Below are 12,955 nucleotides of genomic sequence, written 5' to 3' on the forward strand. Positions count from 1 at the left end.
CCAAGAGGGTAAGAGGAGCTCTCCTCTCCGCCTCTCACCTCCTCGCACCTCGTCTGAAGGCTGATGGGCTGTGATGCAAAAAGGCGTAGTGCTGCCACACAGCTTATCTCCAGGGTAGTCCACTAAAAGCTCAATTTCTACCTGATAAAAGCTTCATTGACGTGTTGTTACCTTAAGGGTTCAAACACAGAGAGAGAAAACACTGTTGCTGGCATTCAGAGTAATTCTTTTTTAATTCAATCCAAATGTCATCACAGCGTGCGTCACATCCAGACTTATCAAAGTGAAACACGACTTTATTCACCTCTCGGTTCAACATATTTGTTACCTACAATTGTTTTTCCATCTCAAACAACCTTTATCAGCCTCTCCAGCTGACATATGACTTTGTTGTGAAGTAATTACTCATCAGTGGGCACAAACCATCCTCACAGCAGAGATAAATTGCTTAACATTCATGCAGGTCACATTCACGGCAAATGATAAGCTTACACTGTCAGTTTCTCCCTGATAACATTCAGTCACTGAAGTAAGGAGATAAACACACAGTGTGTCTGCTCAGGCAGGTTAATAAACAATTATGTGGCTTTATGAACATAATGAAACACTTAAGCTGTTTTTCAAGTAATCCCCTCCTAGTTTTGTTTCATATCCTGAAAAATATATATCCTGAGACAAGAGCACGATGCTTGTCTTTGTTACATTTATGTTATTATAGGGCAGCATTATGTTTTTATACTTCATAAAAATACTGTAAAAGTGTTGGGTGTTAATACTAAACATGGACAATATTTTAAACTGTTAAGGAAAGAAACCTGAGGCTTGTTCAGAAAGTCACCAGAACTAACAAGATCAGCAAAAGATTTGCTGAAACATGACTATTGACAACTATAGAGTATCTGCAGCCTCACCTGTCTGTTTCTGAAACAGGGAAGTGAAGCCAATCTTTAAAGCTTATTGAAGTAAATCTTGAAGTCAGGTACACACCAAGTTGTTTTATTAGCAGCTTTTTGGACACATTATCTTTTTATATGATAATCTTCCTGTTGCACAAACAACTCAATTTCTGCCTTCAATAGTGCAAAAGTGTGTTGATAATCGGCCTTATTGCAGAGGCTACAAACAGGAGCGGTGTTAAGGGTGGGCCAACAGTCTCAGGCCCATCCAATTATCAGCAGACCAACTTTTTTTAATTTAATTTTTTTTAAATCATTTTAAAATGAACTTTGCCATACCTTGTCTTTTTACTTTTATTGAAGCATAGTTAATGTCCCTGCTCTTATAGTCTAGTAAATGGGAAGCCATAGCGGTGCAGCCTGCTGGTGTGTTTGAGCACGACTCTTTAGTCAGTACCATGGAGAGCATTCACAGGTAGATCCATCCAATGCAGAAAAACATTATAAAATGCATTCAAATATCAAAGCAGCAGAAAGCAACTAAATCCACCTTATACTACATTAGGTTACATACATTTGGTTGGGTTAAAAAAAGTAAGGTGTAGCTGATGTATTTTAAGACATTACATAAATAGAATTTATGATTACACATCCTCAAATACAGAGAAAGCAGCAAACAAGACCCTGCTGTTCTCTATTCCTCTATTATAAATTATTATCCACAAAAGTATATGCTGGATAAAATCTGAGCCCATTGTATCTTAAAAAAATAGAAGCAACCGGGGCTTACCTCTTTACTGCACTGCCTTGATACAGTTATTTTTAGTCAATAAGCCCCAAGCAAGTATTGAGAAATTATTGTTGTTAGTCCCAAAAATGTTGACAGACCTCATGTCTAAATATTAGGTTGATTTAAAAAGGACCGATTCACAAAAGTGTTGGTTTAAATAACATTTACTTGCTCTCATCTCACACATACAGAGACAACCATGGCGGTACAGATGAGAAGATAGCAGATTGAATCAAATCAATTTAAGTGGATGACTGTGATGTACAGCTGCATCTCTGTCCATACACAACATGAGCAGTCTGCTGCAGCACCACTCTTTGTCACATCAACAGGCAGCAAAAAAAAAAGAAAATGAAAAAAAATAAACATGAGGAGCAGCAAATTCATTCAAAACACCGGACCAAAGGCAGGTATGATTGAGAAAACGAAAGATTTGGACTGAAAAAAAAGATAAGTCTGTACTAATTACACAGCAAATAACACAGAAATGCTTAATGTAGAAGGAAGCCAACACAGGGCAGGATGATGTCACAGAAAACACTGGTAAGGCTCAAAGTGTAGCTGCATTTCTGAGCAGAAGTCAGAGGTAATTGAGTTTTCACAATCAAACTGTCAACAGATAATAATTAAAAAAAAGAAAGAAAATAAAAGGACAGTTGTGTCACCTGCCACTAGCTTCCTTTAACCCCACATGGACTTAACTCCCACCACTGCTGTAAATCAAACAGACTGTGTCCATCGCTCCAGCTGCTGTCTACCTGCCTAAAGAAGCAAACTCAACCCAGAGTCAAGCCTCTGCGCCTGAGGAGAGATGGTTAATGTTCCCGTATTCACCACCTGCTGGCAGCTAAAGAGACGACACAGTGCACATCCACCACCTCATCCGATCAACAAGTCCAGGTGTGGTGTCTGGACTCTCAGAAGACATTCAAGATTGAACTGAAAACTAAACTCAAACAAACACAGAAAATATTCAGCAAATGAAAAACAGTGACAAAAGGCTTGACAACGGCACCTCATGGAAGTGAACAGTCAGGGATTGAGGGTTGTGACCTGTGCCCTCTAAGTGCATGACAAGACAACCAGTGCAGAGAACGGACTCAGTTAACATGGAGGGTGTGGCTTTAAATACCGTTGACGTGGAACAGATAAGTCGGGCAGAGTTGTTGAAAAAGCTTCACTGTGGAAACACTAAGACATGGACATGCAGCTGTCATTGGTGGATGGAAAGCTGCATGTTAACCAATAAGAAGATGCCTGAACCAGAGAGGAGTCAAACAGCTAAATCTGCAACCCTGTGAAAAGAAGGCTGAGGCAAAAAACACACAAAAAACAGACACATAACACAAACAAGTGAACTTTTTACAGGAAATACACAGGCTCTAAAAAAAACAGCAGAGCCTTTAAAGGATAGCTTGTTTTTACACTAAGTTCTTTAGCCTGAAATTAATTGCAGACATCACTTTAAGTCATCAAACAAACAGCAGCCTCAAGCTGCCACTAAAAAACTGGCCAAACTATATGTAGCTCTGCGGACACCACACTCGACACTGGATTAAAAAAACGCTTAGAGGAAAAGACTTCATTAAGCTAATTAACCATTTTTTTCTCACTGTACAAGTTTTTCAACAAGAGATTAAAAGTTTAAAAAAGAGAAAAATTAAAAACTTATTTTACCAACACACTAAAAATCATAAATATACACACACTCACACAATAACAGGAAAAAAACAACCACCAAGTATTTCCAAGGAGTAACACAACTATCCAAATAGCAACAGGCTGCACTCCCCAGCGCCCTCCAGGGGTCACTAACAGAAGTACACCGGAGACAAATCCAAAGACCACCAAGCTTAGAAAGTTCATTGGAGGAGGCCAGAGGAGATGCTGTTGTGTCCTGGCTGTTTCATGGCTGCTCGTATGCGAGAAGGCGTTTGACTGTGATTAGAAAATACGCTTTCGTTTCAGGTAGGAGTCTGCGTAGTGCCCCCCGAGGCCCTGGGAGTGCTGGCCCACATAGCTGCCCTCAGGGCTCGGCTCTGGGGATGGGATCAGCCGGGAGAACACTCGCTTGTGGCTGCCAATGGGTGTCTGTAATTGGTAATAAGTAAAGCTTAGTTCATTGTTAAAGCAGATATATGCGCTTATTTTTCAGCAGGGCTGTTAAATTAATAATTTAAATCAGTTAATTACAAGATCATCTAACTTGTCCAGGAATTCTCTATACCTGTACAGTTATTGCTCTCTCATTTTGAGGCAAAATAACAGAACTGTACATTACCTTCACAGTGTTCCCCAGACCTGGGGAGTAGTTGGCACTATGGCTAACAGGAGGCATTCCCACAGCCTGAGGGGGAAAAAGCATCTCTCAGTGACCCATACCTCTTCAACCGAGGCTCATGCACTCACTACGCTCCCATTAATTATTGAACATTCCTGGATTCTGACCCTTCACTTTTATCTCCTTCAAACACCGCCTTGATGTTTGCACACTGACAAGCAATCAATAGCTTGAAACAAAAACAGAAGGTAATTGGAGAAAGGCAGAAAAAGTCTCAGGGCTTACCCTGTTGAGAAAGGTGGCAGGAACGCTGCTGTTATTAGAGGCCTCAGGTCCAGAGCTGAAATAAGACATGGGTGGGCTGGGAGGGAAACCGAAGTGGGGAAACCGCTCGCTGAATTCAGCATGACGGGAAAGCTGCAGACAACAGAAAGCAAGTGTTAAGATTAGAGGTTGATCATGTCTGGGAGTAGAGTTATGTTACGTTCATCGAAGTGGAAACCCACTCCCATGTCATCATAAACAGCAGAGGTTGTGTAATCATGACAGGCTTGCGTGAGCTGACTCTAAATGTTAGCTCAGCATTACCTGATGGCCAAATCCTGCCAATGCCCCCGTATCAATGTTCTCCTGCTGTTCATATGAGTGGGACATATTATCCTGAGGAGGAAAAAAAACCATGAGTGTCAGATTTGTTGTCATTTCACCTCCTATCATAGCAGCTTCTGTAGCTATGAGCAGACAGACACTTCACCAATCTGTTGAATTAACAGTGTTTTGAGGAAAGAGCGGAGGACACACAGGGTCTACCTGGTGGAGAGGAGGATATTCCAGGGTGCAGGAGTCCTGGTAACGCAGGTTGTAGCTTGGCTGGATGTTTTGGTGTGTGTGCTGGTTGGACAAATTACCGAGAGTCGGCCTCTTCCTGTAGGGGTGAGGTCTGCAGCTTCCTCCTGGGAAGAGGAAGACAGCCGTTAACTGAGATGAATATTTTAGCTGGTGCAGAAATCAAAGCAGATCCCAGCTAGAAACATTAAAATCAAACAGTACAGGGAAAATGTGAATTAAAGAAATCAAACCTCACCTGAGGGAAAGCCATTATTGCCACTGAGAAAGGCACTCTGGGGATGGTTCACATCTTTCGGAGGATCACCAAGAATAGAGACCTTAAAGAGAGAGGACGAAGGATTTATTTTTGCCAAAGGGAAAGGAAAACTCATCCACATCCGGATACAAAGCTGGACAAAGTGAAATCAAAGGGAGTTATGTTATGGAAATGACTGCAGCGCTCACCCCTTGTGCTGTGAAGCCATCTGCTCCTATCATCCCACCCATGAGAGGCAGGGAGATGCCCTGCAGGGTGGGAGAGGAAGTCTGTGGGAAGGTGCAAGCTGCTGTTGGTGACTCCTGCTCCCTGATCAGGGCCCTGCCAAGTGGCATTGGCTTTAGGGGGTTCAGAGGATCCGTCTGAAGACCCAGACCTGAGACGACACCACCTGCGGGGAGTGAGATGCAGGGTTGATTAAAATTCAGTTGATAGAATCTAGTTTGGAAGCTTGGTTTATGCACGTTTTCTTCCTTAATACCGTATATATCAATTTTTCAAACACACAAACAGTAGGGCTGGGACGGTATGCTATTCTCATGATTCTATTACGATTTTTGTGGTGCCAATTCGATTTGAATTACAATTCTTTAATATTTACGACTTTTGCTATTTTTAGTTTGCTTTTTTAACACCAGACCAAGTGAAAAAGTCAAATGACGAGAACATCTACAGACTATTTCAGAAGCCATATTTTCCCATAAAATGCACACCACATGAGTCAGAGAGAAACATTTCACCCTCTGCTGGAGAAAAGTTGCCACTTTTCACCAATGCAGTTTATGAACAAAGACTGATATGAAGAATTTGAATTGAAAAAAATGTTTTTTTGACAAAGAATCCCAATTTTGATATCGTCAAATAAAAATCCAGATATATAGATTTTTGTAGTTTTTCTCCCACCCCCACTTATTTTGAAGGAAGAGCCTTGATTACTCTGAAATTAGAGCCACAGATGTTATACTGAGTCACACTGCATGTTTTCACTGGGGTTAAAAAGGAGCTACTGCTGGAGTCAACGGATGCCAAACCTTGGGGCAGATCTCCGAGCAGATGTACTCCCTGCTGGACGGGCAGAGCAGCCAGAGGATTCTCCCCGATGAGTCCTGCCTGCTGGTCAGAGGAGAGGGGAGAGTTCAGTGTCATCAAAGGGTCACACAGTCTGGCTCCAAAACCACTCGACGGACTGAGAAGCGAGGCTTACTCACCACATAAGTTTACGTCCTCACAGAAAGATTATTACACTTTTTGTGTGCAAACAAGAAGAGAAGTGCAACCACCACATTGCAGAGCAACACTCCAAAAACACACAGAAATATACCTCACACTCGTCTTCAGAGCTTACCTACCAGGGCCTGAACTTTTTTTTTACAGCCAACCAAATAAAAAGATCCAGATCCACTAACTCTGCTACTGTCTCACACACTGAGACGATAAAGCCAAACAAAACACCGTTATCACTCACACAAGGAACAAGAGGGTTCTCTTTATTGTGCAGCACCTGAGCCCACAGCAGATGATTTCCCAGAAAGGCTTGCTAATAGTCAAGAAGGAAGGAGCAGGAGAGGATGGATCAAAAGAGGCTCAGCAGCTGAGGATGCACACATGTGAGAAGGAGCTTGAAGTGGTGGACATACCTGCTGGGCTTTGGCCTGGTTCTGAAGGAGCAGCTGGAGCAGGGCAGCAGAGAGGGCGGGGTTGGCCAGCAGAGGCATCGTAGGAGCGGCACCCAGGAGACCTGCCCACAAGGAGAACATAAATATCCAGAGGAGCTCCTGAATTATTCATCAATGGGTGCTCTGAACTGCTTACCTTGTTTGTTTCCCTGTGACAGTGGGTTGAGCAGCATCTTAAGAGTAGCCGGGTTGTTGAGGCCTGTAAGTATCTGCATGGCCGTCGGGTCAGGGAGAAGACCTTTACCCCTGTTCACAGCCTGGAGCAGAGAGGGATGGAGAAAGTTAAGCACAAAATCAATAACAAACTACCTGAGAGTGCGGTGCATCGATGTGACTGGTGTACCATTGTTTGGGCAGCGATCAGAGCAGCCAACATGCTTCTTCCAGGAGGGCCAGGGGCACAGAAGGACACCCTGATGTGTGCCCCACCCAGCAGCCGGCCATCAGTCAGCCGCTGCACCTCTTCAGCCATCTCTGCTGTAGCAAAATCCAACACTGCAAACCGCCGGAAACTTCCATCTTGTCCCTGAGCCAGCTGGGGAGAGGAAGAAAAACCTTCACGGTTGGTGATAGTCCTGATCCCAGACAGAGTCCTGATGCCAGGGAATTCTCAATGATGAGACCTCGGTCTTATGGTATGTTGGGATTGTCTGTGAAACCACTGCAGTAGATTCACACAATCTGGGGTGATGTTTAAAATCTGGAGACTAAGTTTTATAGCCCTCTGTATCATGTGTTATCACTCCTCTAAAAGGCAACTTTCTAGCATAAACAGGCACTCACTTCGTAGCCTCTTGAAATACATCGAACGAACATCAATGTTCCAGCATGTTCGGATGTAGCAAGACAGCATCCACAAATAAACACTGCTGAACTGACCAAGTTAAGTCCCTCAGGGTTTATAAGGTCACAGCCTGCCGTAGCTAATACCAATTGTTGGAAGCGAGCTCGTCTCCTGTAAACGATCTGATCCTAAGATTCTGAAAAACCCTGAAACCAGCAGAAAAGTACCACTCTGTGTGACATGCTCAAAAGGTATCCCCCTCACTCATTCCAGAAACAGCAGCTGAATGACACCACCTGGGGGAGTCAGGGGGTCATCGCCATAGAAACCAGCAATGCTCACTACTATAGAAACTTTTAGTTGGCAGAATCTGGGGCAAAGGTCAAACTGTGCCTATATGGAAAATGATTACACAGAATGGTTCTTGCCATTCTTCAGTGTTCACTCTAAAAGTTTACAAAAGTACCATCTCCTTCAACATCAGGGAGCGGCAAATAAAAACACAGCTGCATGAGGAAACCACGATAGAGGTGGAATGAGGAAGTAAAACCACTTTGGTTGGCTTACAAATTAAATCCCAGATTTTTTTCACACAATACCTTATTTGTTATCATTTTTATCAACTGATATTATTCTGTGTTATAAAACCTACAAATGACAGGTACAAAATTGACCAAGTTTAGCTCTTAACTGTGATCGTAACTACTGATCATATAATATTTTTGGCTCTAAATTACACTAATTTAGAAAACACTGTGGCTGGTTCTTATAACTCACCAGAACTGACTGTAATCTTGATGTGTAACCTCATTTTTTTAATCTGCTGTACTTCGTTTTATTTAGAAGTTACAGTTTTATGTCTTGATCTGAAACATTTCAGTGACTGCCTTTTAAAAAGGAGCTTAACAAACTGGTGAGGTCACAATTTGACCATCTCACATAGTGTTCAGTGAATTCTTGTATGACTTTTCTTTAGCAAAGCATTGAAGGCAGACTGCAGCCCCATCCTGGGATTACTCAACATACATTTATAAAACACCCAGCTTAAAGTCAACATCTAATATTTTTACTTTATATTTATTCTGAATAATTTGAAGAAAAAAGAATTTGAAAACCAATCTTTAATGCTGGCAGCTGTGTCATAGTTGTTTATATTTCTGGAGGAAGTAAATGGAAAGAGGGTGTAAACTGTGGGAAACCTAGAGGAGTGGTGGAGAATATTAAACAGATTCAGTTTTCTTTAAGCATAAAAATGATTTATGAGTAGGTAAGAAATGCAGCAACAACACTAAAATCAAGTGAAGTGCATCTGTGAAAGACAAAAGAAAGATGGCCATCCATCAAATTGTGTTACAACTGGAATAAACCCTGAATTATAGAATATTTTAAAGATTTAGATTCATGATCTAATATTTTTAGCATCTTTGCATGTGAAAAAGAGGAGCTTCAAGAGCACTCGACTGTTATTTTTTCTGACAGCTGACCAAAGTATTAAGTCTAATAGTTTTGCACTCAATGTGACATGTTATCAATAGGGATGAGCAAGTACCAGGTTCAGGTACCAGGATGATACCAGCCTTATTTCAAGGTATCAGCACTTGTAAAGGCTACCTATATTTGAGGTAAAAAAAATCATACATTGAGTAAGTCCTCCTTGCCAGTAGTTGGCGCTTAGTGCAGCTCTCTGACATCACGGCAAATGTATGTCAAGTCTTGTTCGGACATGAATGCACCAGGAAGAGTTTATTTTAAAAAAATAAATTACTAAGTCTCTGAAAATTGTTAGTTGCACCTTTGTTAATATGTTCAAATCGTAAACTCAGAGATAGTTGTGTTTAATTTTGGACTTCATAGCAGTGTGAATGTGCTGTCTCTGTTCAAAATTATCTGTGACTGTGAATTTATATTTTATGTATCAGAAGTACTAGTGCTATCAGTAATCGGTGTCAGTGAGTACTTGTACTGGCATCGATCTTAAAATTGTTATTTATTACCCTTGGTGTTCGAACACTATCTGAGTGACTGATTGTTGCTGAGTATTTTCAGTATTTTTATATATGTGTGTGTGTGTGTGTGTGGTGACACTGACCTGGCAAAATACTGGTGCATGAGTGTCAGCCAGGGCATTACGGAGGTCTTGGGCCGTCAGCAGGCTCGGGGGCAGGCGATCCACACACAGGCATTTAGAGTGCAGCAGTGGGTAAGTCAAGGAGCCAACCTCGGTCCAGTGAACATACAACATGCGTGAGCCCAGCTGTTTCCCTAACAGCTCAGACTTGGCCCTGGCAGCAGAGTCCTTCTTCATGTACTCCACAAAGCCGTAGCCTTTGGAGTGGCCTGTAGAGGCACTGTACACCAGAAAGCAGCGCTCCAAGTTACCAAAGGGTCGCACCAACTCCTCAAACTGCTGCTGAGTGAACGCGCATGGCAGGTTGGCAATGCACAGCAGGGCGTCTGTTGGTTGCAGCTGCACAGAGATTTCCCTGTCCCTAAGCAAATGCTGGTGGAACTCTTTGATGGCACACTGCGCCTGTTCCCCATTAAGAAGTGTCACAAACGCTGAGGGCGCAGAGAAAGAGAGGGAGGAAGGGAGACCATGAACACAATTTAGTGAAGTGAGGAAGTGAATCCGTCATTGTTATGAGAAAACTCTATTATGCTTCACAGCAGGTCTCAGGTGGCTGTGACACCATTTCTTCTATAGCAGGTCCGATAAGAGACAACACTGCTGGCACAGTGACATATCACAGCAGCTTTAAACAATCCCTTTAATGGAACAATAATGGCTGTCTTCATGGCTAATAAAAATGAAGTATTTCATTGGACATTCCTAAAACTCTGCTGGCACCCACTAATAGAATATCAACCAACACGGCAAGACTGCTTGATATAAATGAGGCTCTGGTACACCTGTCATTCATGTAACAAATATCCAATTGCCATCACTCATATTTTGAAAGAGAAGCAGAGAGGACAGGTATGTCAAAGAGGAAACTAAAATACAACTACCTTTGAACCAAAAGCACATCTCCATGCTACTGGTTAAACATATGATACAAGGAAAGTACTTAATTTATTCTGTCTTGTGCTGTAATTTGTGTCCTCATCAGCCCTTTCTGGCTTCATACGGGTCAAAGCACACTATTCATAAGTAAAAGTGTCTTGTATTGTCTTCAGAATGACTCGTCCCTTGAATAGATTCTTCAGGAAGCTGATCTTTACAGCATTGTGAATACACAATTGTTTCCCTGAATTAAAAAGTAGTTCATATCACAGGGCAAACAAGGATGATCAAACACCCTTGGGATCATTAAAAAACAATTTATTTTCAATTGTTTGCATGTTCCTCTTGCAAAAAGAGGTTGTCTTGATGCATACAAATTGGTGCTTTTGTGATGCGAGAGCATTCCCTAAAGTTGATTTGCCTAATCTTTGACAAAACAAAATCAAGCACAGCAAATGACAATGTGATTGCTCTTCATAAATTATAGGCAAAGGAAAAAAATGATTATAATTATGTTTCCCTAGCCTGAAATCTGTCTGGTGTTCAGGGTTGATTCATTAGTTTGTAAAGATTTGATTTTTGAGCAGGTCACATAAGTCTAGCAAATTGTTTGAATCCTAAACAGATGATTCTAGATCAGCTGTGCCCCAAATCAACTCCAGGGAGTTTTTGATGTGTAATATTTCCCTGTTAACTTTAATTCATCAAGTTTTACATTTATTCATTCATGTTTTTTCTTTGCAAATTAACAACTTGTGTCAAATAAGGTAGAATCAAGTTAGACCAACCTGTGCCTTTGTATTTGTCAACAAAGCAGTACTTTAAGTCATAGTTGCCCAGCAGCTCATGGACCTCCTGTAGATAAGAAAAAGCGTTAATTACATATGGACATCTTTTTTTTCACTGCACAGTCATCACACTGTCAAATGGGATGCAGAAAATTATGGATTTCAAATGTTAAAATATTTTTTTCTTCATTTCTAATGACACTTGTTGAATTACGCTAATTGGACAATTAACCAATTCATGCCGACTGGGAAACAGGCAACAGGTTCACCTGTGGGGGGTTGGGAGTGAAATAGCTCACTCATTGTTGTAGGAGAAATTGTTCTGCGCTGCTTTTGACCTGTCACTAACGAATGGCGATGCTTTCTAGCATTTTCTGAAACGTTTTGTCCACACACCTTCCATCTTTTGTTATATTGCAACTCACATCTCGAATCCCCCTACACCCCCCATGCGAACAATGGTACCGCCCGTAGGCCCAGCGCTCCCCATGTGTCAGGCACGTTCCAAAAAACCGTAGCATCATGTGTAAATCACTGTCTGGATGACATGGCGAAACGCCAGATTAAGTGCTTAACAAAATTTTTTATCAAATTATCCCATTTTACGTAATTACATACTCTCATTTCTGTACAAACATCTCCATCATTTATGCCCCAGTGCTTGAGATGTGAAAATGATACCAAAAACTTATGCTTTACGAGGTCAGGCTCCCTGGTCAAACAGGCCACAGATGACCATTATTGACAGTTAACTGACCAGCTGAAAGTTAACCATATTGGTGTTTGAAGGATAAGACAGAGCTGTTCAACCAACATTAATAATTTCTGATATATGCCACAACTTTTTAACATAATTAAAGGGACAGTTGTTGAATTATTTAACCACAATCAAAAACAAAGTTAAGCGAGTTAAATGGCTAGCATGCTAAGTCATTAGTAGCATGGCAGGCTATGGAGCTAGGCTAGAGTTAGCCTGACGATGCTGTCAATCAAACAAGCACTGAATACCTGATTGCTAACGTCGGATGGCAAGTTCTTGATAATAATTTTTCTACGGTTGTAAAACTCCCGGCGAGTTCTCTCCAAGCGGCTCTCTATCTCTTCGGGGCTCAATGATGTTAAGTCTTCATCGACCCTCCGCTGACACTCGCGTTCCGACGTTGAGTCCTCGTCGCTGGCCTCGAGCTCGGGACGTCGGTGGCCCCCAGGCATCCAGTTTTCGTGGTCCGCGGCGGTGTCGTAGATCTCGTGAAGCGGACGAGGGGCAAAATTGAGCCCTGTGTCTGTGTTTTCATCATTGGTAGCGGAGCTAACAGACACTGCGGCCGCCATCACTCGGTTTGGTGGAAGTTTTATTGGTGTGAGAGGCGAGTTGGGTTTGAGCAGTTTAAACAATACACACATGGCCCCAGCGCCGCTTTTCATTGGATGAGAGGAGGACGCATTCTCATGACGACGTAACGTAAGGCAAGGGCGGAGCCACGGCTGCTGTTTACACCACAAACTGGTTTACACTCGAGTTAAGAGCGGCTGGTGTGACACATGACAAGTTGAATAAATAGGGGAAATTTCTTCGAGTGTTCAACTATAAACTAACAGACTTCATATATATTTCAAGTGTGGACCAGACA

At 42.0% G+C, this 12,955-nt stretch overlaps 1 protein-coding gene across 3 annotated transcripts; it reads right to left on the reverse strand.

Moving 5' to 3' along the window:
• Positions 1-315: 315 nt before the first annotated feature.
• raver1 (ribonucleoprotein, PTB-binding 1) lies at positions 316-12,758 on the reverse strand. 3 transcript variants are annotated; one of them, XM_074697178.1, is made up of 14 exons: positions 12,333-12,750; positions 11,325-11,391; positions 9,622-10,091; positions 7,092-7,283; positions 6,885-7,005; positions 6,710-6,810; positions 6,104-6,182; positions 5,261-5,463; positions 5,052-5,133; positions 4,778-4,920; positions 4,556-4,627; positions 4,253-4,384; positions 3,968-4,033; positions 316-3,777 (listed from the first exon to the last, which is right to left on the reverse strand). In XM_074697178.1, exons 1-14 carry the CDS (start codon positions 12,747-12,749, stop codon positions 3,631-3,633), a joined length of 2,292 nt encoding a protein of 763 aa, XP_074553279.1. In that variant the 5' UTR covers position 12,750; the 3' UTR covers positions 316-3,630. The 3 variants fall into 3 exon arrangements, with proteins under 3 accessions (XP_074553279.1, XP_074553278.1, XP_074553280.1); XM_074697177.1 differs by having other exon boundaries at positions 6,104-6,185; XM_074697179.1 differs by lacking the exons at positions 316-3,777; positions 3,968-4,033; positions 4,253-4,384; ... (6 more) ...; positions 6,885-7,005; positions 7,092-7,283 and adding an exon at positions 8,659-8,731 and having other exon boundaries at positions 12,333-12,758.
• Positions 12,759-12,955: the final 197 nt, after the last annotated feature.

Source organism: Halichoeres trimaculatus, unplaced genomic scaffold, assembly GCF_033239565.1.
Source record: "Halichoeres trimaculatus isolate MK-OKI-2021-1 unplaced genomic scaffold, fHalTri1.1 fHalTri1_scaffold_20, whole genome shotgun sequence".
NCBI classification, from domain to species: domain Eukaryota; kingdom Metazoa; phylum Chordata; class Actinopteri; order Labriformes; family Labridae; genus Halichoeres; species Halichoeres trimaculatus.

Excerpts from the sequence above, each read along its gene's own strand:
- raver1 (XM_074697177.1), bottom strand. The coding sequence starts at position 12,749 with ATGAAAAGCGGCGCTGGGGCCATGTGTGTATTGTTTAAACTGCTCAAA. Across the intron at positions 7,006-7,091 it reads TGATCGCTGCCCAAACAATG|GCTGTGAACAGGGGTAAAGG; the intron begins GTACACCAGTCA and ends TCTCTGCTCCAG. Across the intron at positions 6,186-6,709 it reads ACCAGGCCAAAGCCCAGCAG|CAGGCAGGACTCATCGGGGA; the intron begins GTATGTCCACCA and ends TCCTCTGACCAG.